Raw genomic sequence first — 20,550 nt, forward strand, 5'->3', positions numbered from 1 at the left:
GCCACCACAATGACGATGATGCACAAACAAGCTAGAAGAATTGCCCGGATCAATGAGTACTTAACACCTTAGCTGTCTTGGAAATACGATAAATGTATTCAGCATAACCACCATTGCTACTTAACAACTTAATCTTTAGAATGACTAAGATAAGGAAGTTAGTGAAGATATTTTATTAATGTATTATACTTATGCAAATATTTTGGTCTAGATTCAAATTCCTTAGCTGCAGATACATAAATACTCTCCTTACACTTCCAAAACATTTATTGTAACATGTGCAAAAATGGTGCTCAATCTGAAAGCTATTATGTTACTAGCTTTGCATCTCTTGCCTGGAGTGAAAAACTCACTGGTAAATTTGAGTAACAATGGATATGATGGCATTGTCATTGCAATTAACCCCAGTGTACCAGAAGATGAAAAACTCATTCAAAACATAAAGGTAAGAAAGAAAATTAAGTAGCAACTTATTTTTATTTCAATAAGTATTTTCTACTCATGTTGCCTAGGCACATATATACACTAAGAACTGTAACTTTCCCAAATTGCTTTGACAATATTCATCATTTATATAATATGTATCTCAACTGTCAGTATCTGCTTAGTTTAAGTATGATTTATCATATGTTAATAGTATTAGTCTTTAATGAATTATTAGAAGGCAAAACTCCTAATATTTTTTCAATTTATCAAGCTAACAGAAAGGCCCTTGAGCTCATGGAGAATTATTTTCAAATTTAATCTTTATAAAGTTTAAGTCACTAACCAACATTTAAGCCCTAGAGGCTTAGTATCTTATATATTTTTGCAATTGTTCATTTTTCTTTAATTCTGAAAAATTCAACTCTTATGTATCTGATCTTAAAGAAAATATTATGTATTTTTAAAGTTTGATTTTATTTTATTCCTAATTTTATTTGGGTCAGTATAATAAAAACATTTTATATATAGCACCTTAATATATACTATCTTCTTTGATTCCCTCAATATCCCTATGAGTTGTCAAGAATAGAGATTATTAACCTTTTGGTATAAATGGGAGAAATTAAGTGATTTGTACAGTCATATAAATGGCAAAACTGGAACTTGATGCAATGAGATATATTTTTATTTTCATTACTTCTTGGTAAGTGAACACACTCCAATGAGAAGATAACTCAAAATATATCTAGCAAAATTGTTTTTTTAATCATGAAGTATAAAACATTCCAAACTTTAAACTGTCATCTCAATTTTAAGTACCTCTGCTTAACTAAACAAGCAACTTGCCAATAGGCTTTTAGTCTTAATACTTTTATATTTCACTGTAAACCTCACTGCCCTCTCCAACCCATAATGTTAAATGCAGGTTTGGACACATAAAAATAGAGAGTTGTTTCTTGAACAAATGAAAATGAAGAGTTAACAGACTGGAGAGATGCAGTAAAATACAATCTATTCTTTCAACTAGTCTTTGCCAAAATATTTGGGGGACAGCAGCTTAAATTTGCTTTTTCTTGTTTGTATATACACTTTTATGCTCATTTCATTGTGAAAATTTTACCACAAGGTATTTTTAATGTTGTCAGGAAATGGTTACTGAAGCTTCTACTTACCTGTTTCATGCCACCAAACGAAGAGTTTATTTCAGGAATGTAAGCATTTTAATTCCAATGACTTGGATGTCAAAATCTGAGTACTTAATACCAAAACAAGAATCATATGACCAGGTAAGGTATTTATCTAACTCCTAAACTGCTTCTTCATCATGTGGTTTTTAAAAATAAATATTCAGAATTTTTTAGTAACTACTGATCACTACTTTAGTAATTAAATTAGTAATAATACTTGTCTCAAGTTAGATGAAAAAATGCTTTGTTTCTTTTGCTGTTGAGATATGTTTTGGTCTGTTTGTTCTCCTGCTGTTTAGGCAGATGTTATAGTTGCTAATCCTTACCTAAAATATGGAGATGATCCCTATACACTTCAATATGGACAATGTGGAGAAAAAGGACAATACATACATTTTACCCCAAACTTCTTGTTGGCTAATAATTTGCCTACCTACGGGGCCCGAGGTAAGGATACCTGTTTCATACTTCATTTTTTTTTTATCTCCAATGGAAACAAATATAACACTGTGATTAATGGTATTTTTAAAAATTTTTTAAAGAGAAAAATAAGTATTAATTAATACCTTTGTTTAGAAATATACTAGTTATGTTCAACCTAATTATATTCCTTCTTGTGTGTGTGTTTAATAAAAAATTGGTCATTTATTGATTCTAACCCGTTTCAACTTTTTTGGCCTAATGAAGATTTTCTTGACTCAGTTGACTGGTGATATAGGGCAGGAGGACTTAAAATATAAGGAAACTGTAAATTTATAAATCTATAATTTATAAGTGGCAATATTCTTTCATAGGCAGAGTATTTGCCCATGAGTGGGCCCATCTCCGGTGGGGAATATTTGATGAATATAATGTAGATCGACCATTCTATGTTTCCAGAAGGAACACTATTGAAGCAACAAGGTATCATTGTCTTGAACAAATCTGTTTTCACTTACAACTTTTTAATTTGTGATGTTAGACAAACAAAGGCCATCTCAGTGTTTGAATGCTTATATAGTTAACTTCAATATCCAGGCTGTCCCACTATGTATATGTCCAACCACTTCTGGGGATTCCACCTTGGAATCAAGATCAACCAGGAACAGGGAATCATTTCAATATTTGTGGGGATTGTACTAACATTTATTATTGTCAGAAGAGAAAGAAACAAGCTGTAGCCTAAATCTTAAGACTTGAGAACTGGAGTTCAAGCTCCTGACTAACCTTTTATTCTATTTGATTCATAACATTTTAAGGTGAACCTGTTTCACTGAAATCAATTATACTACTAGAGCTTCATGTTAAATATATTTTACATTTCATTTAATTTTAAGCTTGAAGAAAAAAAGTACTTTTCATCTGGATAAGTGAGTAAATTGATCTTTAAGAAATATATTTCTAGATGGATTTAGATAGGTACTGTTTATGAATAGATGAGATATTTAAAAATATCAAGTATATGTAGTATTTAAAGAGTATTAGAGAACAACAGAAATCAATATAATAAGAAATAAGTCTTTGGGATAAAAAACATATTAAAGAAAAGAGGTGGCAGAAAAATGCCTCTCCCTATCTCCTTTACAATGTTTGCTTTACCCCTACTGTCTAAAGTCTCTCCCATAGTCTGGGCTCTCCACCCAGGACCTTATTCCTCTCACCTCATCCCGCGCAATCTCTCCCAGCACCAACCATCTCCTTTATCCAAATAATGCTTGTTCATCCTTCAAGACTCAATTTAAATGTTTCTTCTCTAAGCCCTTTCTCTCCCTCCATTTGGGGTAAAATATCCTTGGGAGTGTTCCCAAAGCCATATGCTTGGGCTTCTCTTACACTGTACAGTAATTTGTCTGTATAATTTTATTTTCCTTACCAGACTTTATGATCCTTGAGGACAGATTTTTTATAAATTAATGAAAAATGAATGAGTTTCCTTATCAGCCATAAAAAGAGATAATATTAGTAAGAACAAGTATTAAAATAACACTGTGTGCCAGACACTTTAATTTTCAGGCTTATTCTAGAACTAACCTTGGAAGATATGACTCCTCATATCCTTTAATCCTTACAATGCAAATAAATGTATTAGTGGATTAATGGGAGTAGATCATGCAGATAAACAGGAACTCATTAGAATCTTTTACCCATACCACCCCCACTTCCCCAATTGCTTGCTGGGGACTTGACAATTATCTCACTTAAAATAAAGACTAAATGGTTTGAATGCACAAGCATTTTCAGAGGGTTTTTTTCCCCCATCAATCTAGCCTAATGGTTTTCAAAATATAAATTGCAAAATGCACAAACAGAAAACCACACATGATTTTATGTGTATGGTTTACATGCCCGTGTATATACATCTATATGGATAGAGATCAAGCAAGATACAGATATCAATATGCACATACACACCATACAGAGGAATTAAAGAGGGTTTTAATCATAATGTTGACTCCCCTGCCAGCTGTAAGCTGTATCTCTGTATCTCTTAACTCATTTAATCTTCACAACATCCCTGTGAATTAGGAATTTTTAGCTCAAAGTCACAAGAATAATGATCACATTAGTGAGCAATGACTGTAAATAAATCTGAACTGACATAACAGTTCTTGTTGAAATTGATAGTAAATAGAGGTAAGACATTGTGACTAGTTCTGTCAAAATGGAATGTTTGGTATATGATTGATAACAATTATCACTAAGGGGAAGATTTTAGGATGTTAATCTTTATTCATAATTTGTATTATCTTCATATATAAATGTAATATAATTCTTTCATCATAGATGTTCAACTCACATTACTGGTATTAATGTGGTTTTCAAGGAATGCCAAGGAGACAGCTGTATAACGAGGCCATGCAGACGTGACTCACAGACAGGACTATATGAAGCAAAATGTACATTCATTCCAGAAAAATCCCAGACTGCAAGGGAATCCATAATGTTCATGCAAAGTCTCAATTCTGTAAGTGCCCTTTTTTTTCTAGTCTCACAGAGGAACCCTTGGGAAAAATAATGACTTTTATTTTATAAAATATTATAATATTAAAAATTATAAAAATACTGATTTTCTACTATGAAATTACATATACTGATAGAAATTAGGGAAATTACTCAGACAAGTAATTATGACCATTGTCTTCAGCCTGTGTCAGGGTATGTTTGGAAATTTTTCCATCCTTTCTTATGAACCTTTTCTTCAGAAAAGTCCACAATCACCAATCCGACTAACTGAAAAATAATAAGACAATAATTCAAGTCCTAAAGCTAATGTTTGACCTGAAATACTTGTTTTAAATGTATAAATTTCAGTAGATAAGAACAGGTGCCTTAAAGTTTAATAGACTTGATGTCATGTTCAAAACCCAGTCTGCCATTTTGAAGTTGTGTCACTATGAGAAAACTGCTATATCTGAGATTTAGTTTTCTCATCTTTTAAATAGGAATTATAATATTCTCTTCACAGTGTCATTGTTAGGTTTACAAGAGCTAATATAAATAAACTATGATCACAGTGCTTAGAACAGGTGAATACAAAATAAATTTTTAATTTTTAATTTTTTAATTTATAAAAGATGTGACAATAGCCAATTGTCTCTTTCTCTGGACAAGTCCAGTCTTAATTAATGCAAATATAGTTACCTAATTAAAGTCTCTAAACATGTAAAAAATATTTTTAAATCTGAAACATATGAAAGTTATCAAAAACAGTAAAGTATACTACCTCTAGACAATCAATCCCATGACTTTCGTTAAACTTCGTTGGTTCCTACTTCATACCAGCACTTTATTAAACACTGGAAATACAGAAATAATTAAAGATAACTGTGCTTGAGGAACTTAGTTAAGTGAGAGTGGTAGAAATGTAAGAAAAATACACATGAATACAAAGTAGTAAAATATAAAACAAGTGCTGTGGGAATGAGCAAACATCTCCAACTGGAGGTCAGAAAAACATTTTTAAAGAGATGAGTTTTGAGCTAGGATTTGAAAAAAATGAGTATGAATTTGCCAAAGCAGGAAGGGGAAAGGTATTCTAGGAAAACAAACAAGCTTATGAAAACAAAGAGTGAAAAAACACAGGGATGTCACATATGATTATACAACTTCACTGCTTAAATTATCTGCATCATAGTCACTAAAGATCTTAATATTTACTAAAACAATTTTCAGGTAGATAGCAATAAAAGAACTTGAGACAGAGCAACCTTTTGTTAATATGCACAAAATTTCCTGTGCATTTTCCCATTTGGGTTAGCAGGGACTCTTGTGAAAGTTTCTGATACACTCTAAAGACAGGAAAAAGTTCAGTGTGGAACAAACAAAAGATAACAGTAAACAAAGAGTAGGAAATGAAACAAGAACCTATAAAAAAAAGTAGGATGTTTGGATTTTAGTTTATCAGCATCAGACTGGTGAGGTAATCAGCATAATTTTAGCGGGAAGATAATCCTACTAATGGTGAAGGAGAAAATGGAGTGAGATAATAGTGGAGACAGAAGACCAGTTGTAAAGCCTAGCAGGAGGCAGATAAGAGACTCAAAGGTCCCACATAAAGGCAGTGGCAGTGACGGGAAAGAGGACCAGATTTGATGGGCATTTCATATCAGCAAGACTTAATTGTGAATCACTGCTTTGACTGAAAACTGTATTTTTCTCCCATCTAATATAACCCCCTCTGAGAAATATAAGCCAGAGTCATATCACAAGGAAAACAAATTCTTAAAACTTAAAGGTATGCAAATTCAATTTAGTTTAAAATCTGAGCTTACATCAGGAGACTGTATTGGGAGGGCTTTTTAAAAAATGAAATGACACTTAAAAAAGTATTTCCTACAAACTGATGCTTACTGCAAGAAAAATTCCTTACTGAATGCTGCACTATTTATGGGAGCGCTTTTCAAGTTATTAAGTTTTCAAAACTTGTAGGATTTTCACAGATTCTATAATAATGAAACATCATTTGACAGAATTACTGGATATAACTCACCATTGGCAACTGAAAGAAAAACAATCACATTTCCTTGTGTTCTCCTTTTATTTTCATTATTTTGCAGGAGTCTTTTATTTATTTTATTATTTTATTGATGTCAGAGTTCACCAGAGCCAATAACAATCCAGGCTGTTAGAATATCTGTTCTCAAGTTTTTCAGTCAACTATAAAATGACAGAAAATAGATAGGCAATTAAAAAGCCATTTTCTTTATTTCCCTTTTTTGGAGCGGCTAGAAATGACTGCAAATGTCCCTTTTTCCATTAAATTTAATTCAAGGCTTGAGTCCCCCAAAAGTCTAGAAGGGAAAGTAGCAGGTTAACTTAAGCTGCTGAGGTTAACTTAAGCTGCTGTGCCAGTAGTCAACCCCTCAACCCATGATCTACCTATACCTTAAAGAATCGCCAAAAACTTTCCAGTGCATATTGATGGTTTTACCTTGCATCCTTTCCACTCAAGTATGTAAAGTAGATGTCAGAATGTTAGATTATCAAATAATTTTTAACTATCAGGAGATAAAACTCCATGGAGAATTATATGGTAGCCAACTGCATACCTCACTGGTTATCATAATAGCGCCTTCTAATTGTCTTTTTCCAGGTGACTGAATTTTGTACAGCTGAAACACACAATCCAGAAGCTCCAAACCTACAAAACAAAATGTGTAATCACAGAAGCACATGGGATGTGATCATGGACTCTGATGATTTTCAGAATGCATTGCCCATGATGGGAACAGATGAACCACCTCATCCTACGTTTTCATTGCTTAAGTCCAAACAACGAGTAGTCTGTTTGGTACTTGATAAATCTGGAAGCATGAATTCAGTAAGACATTTGTTAGTCTCTAAAATACTTAAGCTAATATAAATATAATTTAATCTTATGGTTAGTTCTACTAAACTAAAATATATGTTCACTATTGTAATAAAATTTACTACAATGACTTTATATGGACAAGTATTAGAAGATAACATACTAAAATAAAAATAATTGTTATATTAAGGTTATTGGATTATGGATGTTTACTCTTGTAGTTGTAACATTCTAGCAATACATTACTGAAAAGAAAAAATGACAATCACCCATATTCCTTCATTGAGCATATGTCACTCCAGTACTTTTCTGTTCTTGTACTTGTTTTTCCTCCTCGAAAATGTGGTATTTTATATAATGTTTTATAGTATGACTTTTTTACTTACTTTACATTAAATACTCCCCATGGAAAAAATTATTCCATGACATATTTTATGGTTGTATCATATGCAGTATCATAATTTAACCAAATAACCTGTTATTAGAATTTTGGATATTATCAACTTGTTATTAAAAATTATGCTGCAATGGACATTTTTGTAAATTATTTCCTTAGCCTAAGTTCCTGAATATAAAACTGTTAAACAAAAAGGTATGGATTTTTAAAGCTTTTCCAAGTACAGCATGACTGATTTTAAAAACTTTTCTTTAGTATTATTTCTTTAAAAAAAAAATGAATGAGTTAAATTCTAAAATACAGTAACCAATTACTGTCATGATCTCTGGCCTATGGACAATTTTTTCTTTTACCAACTTTTCAAGATTTGAGGAGACTCAGGAATTGTTCATACATCTTTTATTTACAGGAAGACCGTCTCTTTCGAATGAATCAAGCAGCAGAACTATACTTGATTCAAATTATTGAAAAGGGATCCTTGGTTGGAATGGTCACATTTGAAAGTTTTGCTAAAATCCAGAATTATCTAACAAAAATAACTGATGATAATGCTTATCAAAAGATCACTGTAAACCTGCCTCAAGTAGCTGGTGGTGGAACTTCAATTTGCAGTGGACTCAGAGAAGGATTCCAGGTAAAACAAAAATGCTTTCCTAAATATCATTTGCCACTTACCATTGCTTTTAGTTTTGTCCAACTATCTTTGAACATAGGTCATTAGTTCATAGACCCCTCATTTAGATAATAGTTTTTTTAAAGTCTCTCCTACTGTCTCTCATTTACAGCTGGAGCCTCTCTAAGTGTTGGTTATTCCACCAACATAGTCTGAGGTACTGAGTTGCGTTAGGGGTGGTGGTTAAGTAAGGGAAGAAAAATCCAGTGTGTACATAATCATAATTATTTTATTACGGAGCTCCCCATTTCTTTATAACTCCTGAAGTCTGAATTGCTATGAGCAGAAAATAATGTTCAGGGGATTGTGGAAGAGGGAAATTAATAATATCCCTATATCACAGATAAAGAAAACCCCAATTCATCTAAACTGACTTAAAAATCACAAAGATAGAGGCAGTTCCTCAAGCATTATTGTACCAAACCCAAGACACACAGTTGGAAGTTTAATGTAATAAATGTTGTAGCAACTTTTGAGTACCATATTAAACTGTACTTATTTGAATTTCTTCCAACACAAGATAGCCTAAGCCTATTTACATTATTCTTTAAGTCACAAAAACAGAAAATTGTTTTCCTTCACTGATCCTCTAATTGACTCAGTTAAAAAGTGGAGTCCAGGCCACTGATTACCATCTTTTAGCTTTCCTTGTGATGTCTCTGTGTTGTAAAGCATATTAGTTTACGAAGGCATGCAGGCTCTGGATTTAGACAAACCTGAGATTCTGGTTCTACTATTTACTAGCTAAATGAACCTGGGTTAGTTACTCAACTCAAAAAGTCTGTTTCCTCAACCAAGGAACTGTGGAAAATAATAGTACCTAACTCATTTAATTGTGAGAATTAGGTAAGATAAGTAAGTGTTCAAGGATTGCTATTATTATGAAATCACAATTCTTACTTTGTATGCATATTCACTTCTAAAATATGATAGCACTATACATTGGGAATGTATTATAATGCTTGCGTTTGGTTTATATATTTTTCTTAATATATTTTGATATATGTCATATGCTATTTTGACCAGAGTCTATTCCTAAATAGATTGTGTCACATCACATTCAAAGATATAAATTCCTCTTAATTATATATATGATGAAATCATATCAATATATAAGTATTTTACTTACATAATCATAACAATAATAGCTAAAATTTGTTCAGTATATATACATTATTGACTATGTTAAATGTTTTACATGCATGATCTTATTTTACCATTATATTTTTAGTCAGGTACTATTTTTATGCCCATTTTGCACATAAGGAAACTGAGACTCAGAGTAATTAAATATCTTTCTCAAGATCATATAGTCAGTAATTAGCAAATTGAAACCTTGGTCTTTCTTACTTCAAAGTCCAGAGTTAAATTCTACATTGAGCTATTTATAGAACTCTATCATATATATATATATATACATATACACATTATATAATATGATCTATTATATATATATTTATATATATATATATATGAGAGAAAGTAAACAGTTTTATTTAGCAAATGGCAGAGCTGTAATTTACTCTCAATTTGTCTGACTAAAGATGTTAGCCAATACTCTTGGTAAAAGTCAGGAAAAGACAAAAGAAATTGTAAAACTGATAAATTTATGACTTTTCTTCTTCATGGCAGGTTAATTTTTTTTTCCAGGAAATCCTGAGATTCTTCAATAATCAACTAAAACATGTAAAAAGGCACTTGTCACATCATTTAACCTTGCACACCTGACTTTGAAAGTGCTGTCTAGTCTGCAGCCTTTCAAAATTGTTTGGGTCATTTTGCATCCACCCCAAGTATCTCCTGAGATAATAATAGCTAACATTCACTGAGTACTTACTATGTGCTAGACATTATTCAAAGTATTTTATCCTTCTTCTACTGAGTAGCTTAAGTGTATTTGAAAGGATTAGAAGTACTGTTGACACTGTTATTTTTGAAAACCTGCAAGACCATTGTATATTACACTCATTTCCATGCCAACTCACCCTGTAATGGCAATGCAGTTTTGTTTTACCTCCTCTGATGCAGAGCCCTAAAGACTTCTCTAAGACTAAAGAACAGGTTTATTCTTGGTTTAGTATTTAGATATTATATTCTGTAATTAATAATCTGTTTTTTCACTATCAGGTAATTAAGCACAGTAACCAGAGTACTTCTGGTTCTGAAATCATATTATTAACAGATGGGGAAGATGATCAAATAAGTTCATGCTTTGTGGAGGTTAAACAAAGTGGTGCTGTCATCCACACAATTGCTCTGGGACCTTCTGCTGCCAAAGAACTAGAGACTCTGTCAAATATGACAGGTAAATAAACTTTCAGTCTCTCCCATTCCAGAAGATCTTTCCCCATAAACTATACAACTACTCAAAAATTTCCTATCCTAAAAATTAATCTTTGTCAATTTCTTGTCCTTGTCCTTCAAATTAATATCTTTCCTTTCCTTGCCAACCTCTCTCCATTTCTACCTAAAATAGCTTCTAATATTAGTTCACATTTGTAGTCTTCATTCATTTCTCACCATTTTCTACCAATACCCCAAACTGAAACTTCTTTCTCCATGATTACTAATTATTCAACTGCAATTCCAAAATTCTTGCTCAGTATCTGTCCTGCTCAATCCTACAGTAGAGATTCAGATAGCCCTATTCCATATAGGAAGTACAAACAATTTGTCTAAGGTTGTAGAGTCTTGATTACAGTTCTGCCCTCTGCAATCCATTCTTTTCTAACTCCTCACAACCAAGTAATCTCTATCTTAACTCCTATACTATTTATTTTCTGCACTAAATCAATTTTTACTTTATTCTAGACTATCATTCTCTGTTTTGATATAAGACACAACTAGAAAATAAGCAAGCAGTTCAAATAATTGCCTTAAATTTCATTTTAGCAACATTATTTACTGATCAGATCAGTTTTCTAATGAAGCAGGCACTTACATCTGATGACTGATGTAAAAATAATAACATTTGACCAATTCTTTAAGTTTTCTTCACTTTAACCTATTTTGAGCAAGGTTTTGGTTACTGTAGGATTACATCTGGGACACTGACACTCTACAAGTTCCTAAGGTTCTGGGAAATTCAGCTTTTATAAATTCAAAAATAAATTTTAAAGTATACTGAGAAAAGCACAATAACAAATATGATTCTCCCATTTAAAATTAGCATAATAAAAGTAGATAAATTCCATTTTAGGAGGACATCGTTTTTATGCCAATAAAGATATAAATGGCCTTATTGATGCTTTCAGTAGAATTTCATCTAGAAGTGGCCACACCACTGAGCAGGCTATTCAGGTCAGTATCTCAGAAAAATCCTTTGCCTTTTCACACTGGTAATAAATTTCCATTATATTAAATAGTCACTCCTTTCTCTAATAAATAACTCTTTTGCCTGAAAATATTTCATGTGTGCAGAAGAAAAACATCCTTACTGAATTTCTTTTTCTGTGACACGTAACAGCCACCTTTACTTTTAATTCTTCTATTCTTTACAATTATAAATGCTTTTTATTTGCAAAATTCTTCAAAATAATTCATATTTTCATTGAAATCTTAAAGATAAATTTAGAATCCTCTGAACTGACTGAACTTTGAAATTTTATTAACTACAATAACAAATCAGTCTTACAGGCCTGTTGTTATTTATTTAACAGTTGGAAAGTAAAGCCTGGAATATTGCAGGAAGGAAACAGATAAATGGCACAGTGCCTCTGGACAGCACAATTGGAAATGACACTTTCTTGGTTGTCACATGGACAACACAAAAGCCAGAAATTCTTCTTCAAGATCCAAAAGGAAGGACATACAAAACCTCAGATTTCGTGGAAGATAAACTAAATATTCGGTCTGCCCGTCTTCGAATACCAGGTATTGCAGAGGTAAGAATACTATTTTATTTTCTCCATGCTTTATCAATTTCAAGAAAAAACAAGCAAAAATAATATCTTACACATTGTCAGTGTTAAGACAGTGACAGATCATGTGTCATAAAAAAGAAGCCAAACAGAATAATTAGGGATTCATATCCTTATTATTTATAGCACATAAAATCACATATTAAAATCACTACTATGTTAAAATTTCTAAATAATTTTATATTCCAAACAGGAGTAGGAAAATACTACAAAGCGCTCAAATGTATATTTTTTATTTTCAGACAGGTACTTGGACTTACAGCCTTCTAAATAAACATGCCAGCTCTCAAATGCTGACAGTGACAATGACAACTAGGGCAAGAAGTCCCACCACACTGCCAGTCATTGCGACGGCTCACATGAGTCAAGATACAGCACAGTACCCTAACCCAGTAATTGTCTATGCACAAGTCAGTCAAGGGTTTCTGCCTGTTCTGGAAATCAATGTAACAGCAGTTATAGAAACCGAAGATGGACATCAAGTAACACTGGAGCTCTGGGACAATGGTGCAGGTAGTAAGAATATGCATTAGCTTCCACTGAACTCAAAATCCTACTACTGTCACGACTTAGAAGTCAATATTGCCTTTGTATGCTAATGAATCACATTTTAAGTGAATTTATGTTAAATTTACTACATTTAACATATTACCAAACATGTAATTAATGTTTTTTAAACTTTCTACTCAGTTATCTTGATTAGGCATAAACATGAGCACGTTTATCTTCTTTAAATTTCATGCACAATGTTACTTTATCCATGGAATTAAGAGTATAATTTTTTCCCTATTCTCATTCATGTCAGTGTTTTGCATGTGCTTTGCCCAGTTTAGTTATACCTTCCTTATTTTGTTAAGATTTCTTAATGAAATAATAATAATTAATATTAACTAAATGCTTACCATGAATTAGACTTTTCCAAAGTCAAGGGTAAACAAGTGGCCAAACCAGTCTTTGAACCCAGCAGTCTGATTCCAGATTTTGTGTACTTAAAACACCGTGTTATACTAAATGGTTATTATCACTTAGTGCTCATGAACAGTTGGGAAGTTATTTTTATTTTATTGGATGGCTCATTATTACATTTTAATACCAAGGTGCTGATACTGTCAAGAATGATGGCATCTACTCAAGATATTTTACAGATTACCATGGAAATGGTAGATACAGTTTAAAAGTACGTGCCCAGGCAAAGAAGAACACGGCTAGGCTAAGTTTAAAACAACGACAGAACAAAGCTCTGTATATACCAGGCTATGTTGAAAATGGTAAGTGGTATTAAAATAGACATGTGTCATTTGCTTAGGTAAATTACATATGGCAAACATGTAATATGTACTAGTACATATTATAAATATGTACTATGGAAAAAAACCTAGGCATGTAATTTTATAATAATCTGTATGTTTCAAAATCCTAGTTGTATTAATAGACCTAGCATAGGACTATGCTTCCAATGTGTTTTGTTTACATACCCCTCAGTTCATTTCATTTACACTGAAAAAATTATACTGAGCATCTCCTATGTGGCAAGCATTTTGCTAGATATTGGAGCTACAAAAATAAATAAGACACCACCTTATCTTCAAAGAATTTATGGTAAAGTAGTAAAGACAGATTTATCGCAAGACAGTTCTAACATTGCATAATGTCTCTCATCAATTTTAAAATGACACTACTGAAAAATTTTCACTAAAAGCTATTATTTTTTCAGTGTCTTCTATCAATAGATATTAAGCCTCTACAGCTGCAAGATGAGATTATAAGACAAGAATAGACATCCTAATATGAAAAATTACAAAACTAATTTTTTTTTGTAGGTAAAATTATACTGAACCCACCCAGACCTGAAACCAAAGATGACATGGCAGAAGCCAAAGTAGAAGACTTCAGCAGACTAACCTCAGGAGGGTCATTTACTGTATCAGGAGCTCCTCTTCCTGGAAATCCAACTCATGTGTTCCCACCTGGTAAAATTACAGACCTTGAGGCTAAGTTTAAAGATGATCATATTCAACTTTCATGGACTGCCCCTGGCAATGTCCTTGATAAAGGAAAAGGTAAGTTTGATATTTCATTTAAAAATATATTAACAGAAATCCCATTGGTTTTCATTTGTTAAGAATTTTCTAAAGTTCTATTTATAAAATAACATGTATGGAGTGTTTACTATGGACCATTACTCACCGATTTTCAGATGTGAAATCAAAACTCCAAGAGATGATGAACTAGTTCAAATAATTTCTGTATTTAATAATTTTGAATTCTAACCTACTCTTGTCAATTCTATTGTGCCAAACTGCCTTGCACAATATGAACCACCTTAAAAGTTATTTTTAGAGGAATGAGTTAACAGTCTTCTGTCGCATTCTTCTTTCCCTAATAGGAAAATGTTTTTCTAAGTATTTCTGTACTTAAACAATTTCATTCACTGACTGATCATTTGTTGAATTTTCAACACTTTTAGGTTCCTAACCAATAATCCCTATACCACTTTTTGCAAGTAAACAGATAATTTTACAAAATGTGACAAGAGATGCTATTGTAAGCACAGAATGATATATGGCAGCCCACTGGAAAGTCACAAACTCCAAGTTGGAGATTAAGATCACAAGGCATATCTTAAAAGGCTTCCCAGAGAAGACTGCCCCTGACCTAAGTCTTAAAGAATGAGAGAAGTTAGCCAAGTTAGGTGAAGGTATCCAATGCAGAGAGAGGATCACGCACTGGTTTGAGAGATTTGGCCATGGGAGTTTGAATGAAGTTCAAGGTCAAAGTATCTCATTCACTCAAAGTTTCTTACAATAAATCGTCTTCATTCTAGAAAGTTTAAATCACTTTTATCTTTGCTTTAAATTTAACTGAATTCAGTTAGTATTTATTGAATACCTACCATATTCCAGCATTTTGCTAGAACTATGTACTATTACATATTACATAGAAGATTCTTATGATATAAAGCCAATCTTGCTATTTTTCCCTTTAAGGTGGGAACATGAAAGCAATATGTAGTATTGATATACACAATATCTCAGGGGTTGTCAAAGCTGAAAAGCCACATGTTCAGTACTCTTTCTCTTGGGTTACAATAAACCCTTCATTGTACACTATGAAAAGAAAAGATGCTTTTAACTCTTTCATTTCCTACATAGCATTTTTCAAAGCTATGTTTTTTTATCATTATTATACAAGGAAAATATAATTCTAAAGCCAAAGGAAACAGTATACCCACAAAGAGCTCTCTTGTACAATGTAGAAAACTCATACCACAAGAGCTTCTGAAATACATTGTTTTCCATGCTATTACCCCTTAAAGATACGGCATTATAAAAAAAAATTCCACTGAAAAAGCTACAGTGATGTCACCTGACCAAATATTTAGTTCTAAATTCAATTCAGTCAAGACCGAGCCTTCAGTTCAAGACTAGATTCATAATAAATGACCCTCATCCTTATTACAGGAGCTACAAGAAGGAAAAATGTGTTATACATGTACATTGAGAGAAAAAACCCTCACTGTGTTTAACCACAAATGTCTACAAGTAGGTGGTCTAAGAGCCCTCTGTCCTTGTGACTTCCTAGAGTGAGGCTCTTTCTCCCTATCTACATGAATATCTATATAATCTCAAAATTCTCTGGGACCCCACTTCCACACCTGCCCAATATGCAGATTTAACTAGATAACCTAGAATTACTAAAACAAGTAGATGTGACTGTAATATTTTATGATCCTCTAATTCCATCAATTTGGGCATTGAATTAATTATTGTATTTTTGGCCAACAAGTAATTAAGGAAATCAGATACAATACACACCCAACACAGAACTAGATACTCTAGTTGATACAAAAGGAGTATAAAATACAGTCTTTGCCCTCAGGAATAATATGATTATGAAAAGATAGGTCGAACCCCCATAAACTAAAACTGCATTTTGTGCTACAATTTCATGGAAGAAAGGCATCAGGATAGATGAAATATGTGAACAAGACTTCATGAAGTTGTGCCTCATGTTGGGCCTTGAAGAACGGGTACAATTCATGTAGATAGGGAGAAAGAGGCTCACTCCAGGAAGTCATGACATGGAGAGAAGGAATAAAAATGATCGAAGTCAAGAAAGCAAAATTTCACAATGGAATATTTTGATTAAAATAAGGAATATATAGATGATAGATAGATAGATAGATAGATAGATAGATAGATAGATAGATAGATAGATAGATAGATAGACAAACCAACCCACCAAAATGGAACATAGGGTATATGTGAAGAGTAGCAGAATGGATTCATAAGGTCTATTAATTGAATAACTAAAATGTTAAGGCACTGGGTCTGATTGTTTTTAGAAAACTACTAAATCAAAAATCACTATTCACTAAATCATTGTTCACCATAACACTTAAAACATCTTCAACATTTGATGAAAATTTAAGTCTGCACTTCAAAAAAGGACATTTGATTTTTTATTTATGACATTTTGGAATATAAGAATATATTTTTATATTAATGTTCCTGAAATATTTCTAAAAACATTCTGGAATGAAACTTTTATGAGTTTCATCCTTTCTGGATAAAATAACAATTATTATAGCTAATATTTCTAAAGTCCCAGACATTGTGCTAAACACTTTCATGCATTAGCATATATAAGTCTCACCATAAAAATATCATTCAATAAATATTTGTTAAATTGAGTGACTAAGTTTTTAATGTATTTTACAGATAAGAAAACTAAAGGTAAAACAGGTTAAGTAAGTTTTTCTTTATTACACAGCAAGAAAGTAGTAGACTGAAGGTGCTAATCAGTTCTCCCAGATCCTAATCATGTTTTAATTGGTACACATTCTAGTCTCTCTGCCTCCTTTTGCTATTTATCCTTATCCCTGCATCCCACTCTGTTTATCTGCTCTCTTACTCCCCCCTCCTATTGCTTCCTCTCTCTCTATATATATAAGAAATAATACAGATGTATTTACAATACTCGAATATTATTGTGTTCTTAGTTCTAAATTAAAAGTGGATTCAGCTCTTCATATTTCTAATTCTAAAAAGAAATCTAGATTCCATTTTTTTCACTACTATATGATTTTGAATTAAAACTTTTTGTGATTAGATAGATAAAAAACTGTTCATACATGGGTTCTTAAAGTTGGAATACCCAGACAAAAACTGTATCTGGGATTTCCTTAACCAAAACTTAGTGTTCATTCCTGATAGTCCCCTAAATGTAAGGCAGTAAATGTGGTAGCAACAGGCATCCTAGTAATTTTAATATACATAAAGTACCTATTTGTTTTCCAGCAAACAGCTACATTATAAGAATGAGTAAATGTTTCCTGAATCTCCGAGAAGATTTTGACAAGGCTGCTTTTGTGAATACTTCTAGTCTGATACCTAAGGAGGCTGGCTCAGTAGAAAATTTTGAATTTGAACCAGAACCTTTTAAAATAGAAAATGGCACCAAAATCTATATTGCAGTGCAAGCCATCCATGAAACCAATCTCACCTCAGAGGTTTCTAACATTGCACAAGCAATCAAGTTTATTCCTCCACAGGAATACCATGTTCCTGCTCTGGGTACCAAGATTTCTGCAATCAGTTTGGTAATTTTTGGGTTAGCTCTGATTTTATCTATATTTTAAACTAGGAATTGTATTAGAACTAAAATTCAATGTTGTACATACTTAGAAAACACTTATTTAGAATTTAATTTGTTAAATATGTCTACTAAAAAACTCTTTGTAACATAAAAATGAATGTACAACAGTTGTAAATTTCCTCATTACTTGAGTTAATTAATACTAATTGGATGTTAAATGTAAATCAAAATGAGTATACCAATTCCTGTCTCTGAAAAATCCCTATTAGTTCCATATAAAAAGAAGATGCATATTTGTACTTGTAGACTTTTTAAGAAACATTTTCAGAATATGCTACAAATTCATTTAGTATATTAACAAAATCAGAGTTTATCTAAGCCATTTGAAAAATATGTATGTATCCATAATAGAAGTAATTTTATGGTAGAATTACTTAGGTTTCACTGTTGATTATGAATGAATACTTCATGTTTACATGAACTATAATCAAAAAGGACTATAAATTAACTTTTCAATGAGAAAGGTCTAAAGCACTAAGGAAGTCAAATTTGTTTTTTATCACTGATTAAAAATGGTATATTAACGTTTTGACCTTAGGCATGAAATGACTATTAGATATGAAGAATGTTTTTCTGTATAAATTGCCAATATATCACAATAAAGACTTATTTATATTCTGAGACCATTACTAGGCTTAAGGGTATTACCAAAATATTCCACCAGGGTAGAGATTCTTTTATTCATTGCTGTATCTCAACATCTAGAATAGTACTTGACATATAATAGATAATTAATAAATATGTGTTAAACAAATTAATGGATATTTTCATACCATCAAAGAAATCCAAATTTGATCCATTACATCAAGAAGTATTCACTAAGTATGATAGGCACATGGTATTGTGAGGACTTGAAGACTAACCACTTCATAACAATAATCTGAATTAACACATAGTATTTCAGGAAGTTAACTATAACATGTCACAGAATTTATAAACTATCTAATAAGATATAAATTAAACGATATACCAATAATGTGGGTTATTTTCTAAGAGAGAAAGAGACAAAGAGTGGCAATTATATTAGAGGAAAATCCTTTGTTTATAGGCAGGAAGATTTCAAAAACTCTTTGAATGTCTGAAAGGAGGAAGCTATATGCTATATCTGGAAAAGCCAGGGAAAAGATTATAAAACATTAGCAAACCAAATCCAGAAGAATACACAAAAAATAATAATATATTATGACCAAGTTGAATTTATCCTAGGAATCCAAAGATAGTTTAGTATTAGGAAATCAATGTAGTTCACTACATTCACAGATTATTAAGAAAAGGAACATTAAATCTTCAAGAAGGAATGAGAAATTAGGCACCAGAGAGGAAGAATTATAAATTCTCAAGAAAATAAATCACTTAAGAGTCTAAAAAATAATTTTAAAAATTACTGTTGATTATGAAAGTCTGTAAAGGCCAGAAGATAATTTATTCTCATCTATATGGCCACTAGACTGAAAAAGAGTTAGAGAGCTTTTGCAGTCACTGAGGAAAGTTAAGATTCCTATGCAGTAAGAGAAAAAAAAAGGAATAGAAGATTCCTTTACAATAATTGGAAATGAAGATACAAAACTATTATTATTTGCAGGTGACATAGAAAAAAACAATAAAATTAACAAATAATTTAACAGGAGAGTTCTGAAAAGTTACCACACACAAGATCAATTTATAAAAATCAGTAGTACTAGCTACATCTATAGCTTTTCTTCTTCCTTCCTAATTACAACCCTTAAATAGAATTCGTGCCTCATATAGAATTTACCGAGTATCATAATTCCTCCAGGTGGTAAAGATACCTCGAGACAAGTGCTGGGCATAGAAGCCACAGGGCATAAATCTGCAAAGAAGTAAAAAGCTAACCTTTGCAAACAATATGGCTTCTCTCTCACTTACCAACTTTACATTTCCCTGTATGGCCCCGGAAGATGACTGGTTAGCCAGAGACAGGTAAGATTCCTCAAGGGAGGAACAACCTAAGACAGGCACAGTCGCAGGGGGGCCATCAGGTGAGAATTTGGGGATCAACAGAGGTGAGGCTCAGAACCTCACTCCCCCTGCTTTGAGAGAAATCTTCTGCATCCGTGGATGTCTTGCTTCCCTTGTCTAGCCTGGATTAATACTTAGTCCATAGGCACACACCTGATCATCTGATCATCTACATTTGCCTTCTTACAGCACTAAACTATGTTTTCTACCTTTATCTTGCATCTACCTACCACTTCAGCATTTTATTAAAAATAAAAATAATAATAATAATAGGAGAAATGTGGGATCAACATATAAATCAAGTACAAAAATCAAACGAATATTCATATTTGACCTGATTGTTTATAGGTCATAATGCATGATCAAAACCGAAAGTTTCTGTGATGAATGCCCTTGTACTGTTCACCATGTAAGAATTTATTCACTAAGTAAGAATTCGTTCACCATGTAAGAACTTGTTTGTTATGCTTCAGAAGATTGGAGACTGACGAGAATTAGGCTGGAGAGGGATTAATGATTGT

At 32.2% G+C, this 20,550-nt stretch overlaps 1 protein-coding gene across 1 annotated transcript; it reads left to right on the forward strand.

Annotated features, from left to right (window-relative positions):
* The first annotated feature begins 256 nt into the window (after positions 1-256).
* LOC108410065 (calcium-activated chloride channel regulator 1-like) lies at positions 257-19,966 on the forward strand. Its single transcript, XM_017680986.3, has 14 exons — positions 257-445; positions 1,572-1,712; positions 1,913-2,060; positions 2,408-2,516; positions 4,377-4,557; positions 7,186-7,413; positions 8,208-8,432; positions 10,599-10,776; positions 11,671-11,771; positions 12,131-12,355; positions 12,634-12,904; positions 13,489-13,659; positions 14,212-14,451; positions 17,692-19,966. The coding sequence occupies exons 1-14, from the start codon at positions 287-289 to the stop codon at positions 18,030-18,032; spliced, it is 2,718 nt and encodes a 905-aa protein (XP_017536475.3). The 5' UTR covers positions 257-286; the 3' UTR covers positions 18,033-19,966.
* The last annotated feature ends 584 nt before the right edge of the window (positions 19,967-20,550 follow it).

This window comes from Manis javanica, chromosome 4 (genome assembly GCF_040802235.1).
Source record: "Manis javanica isolate MJ-LG chromosome 4, MJ_LKY, whole genome shotgun sequence".
Lineage (NCBI taxonomy): Eukaryota > Metazoa > Chordata > Mammalia > Pholidota > Manidae > Manis > Manis javanica.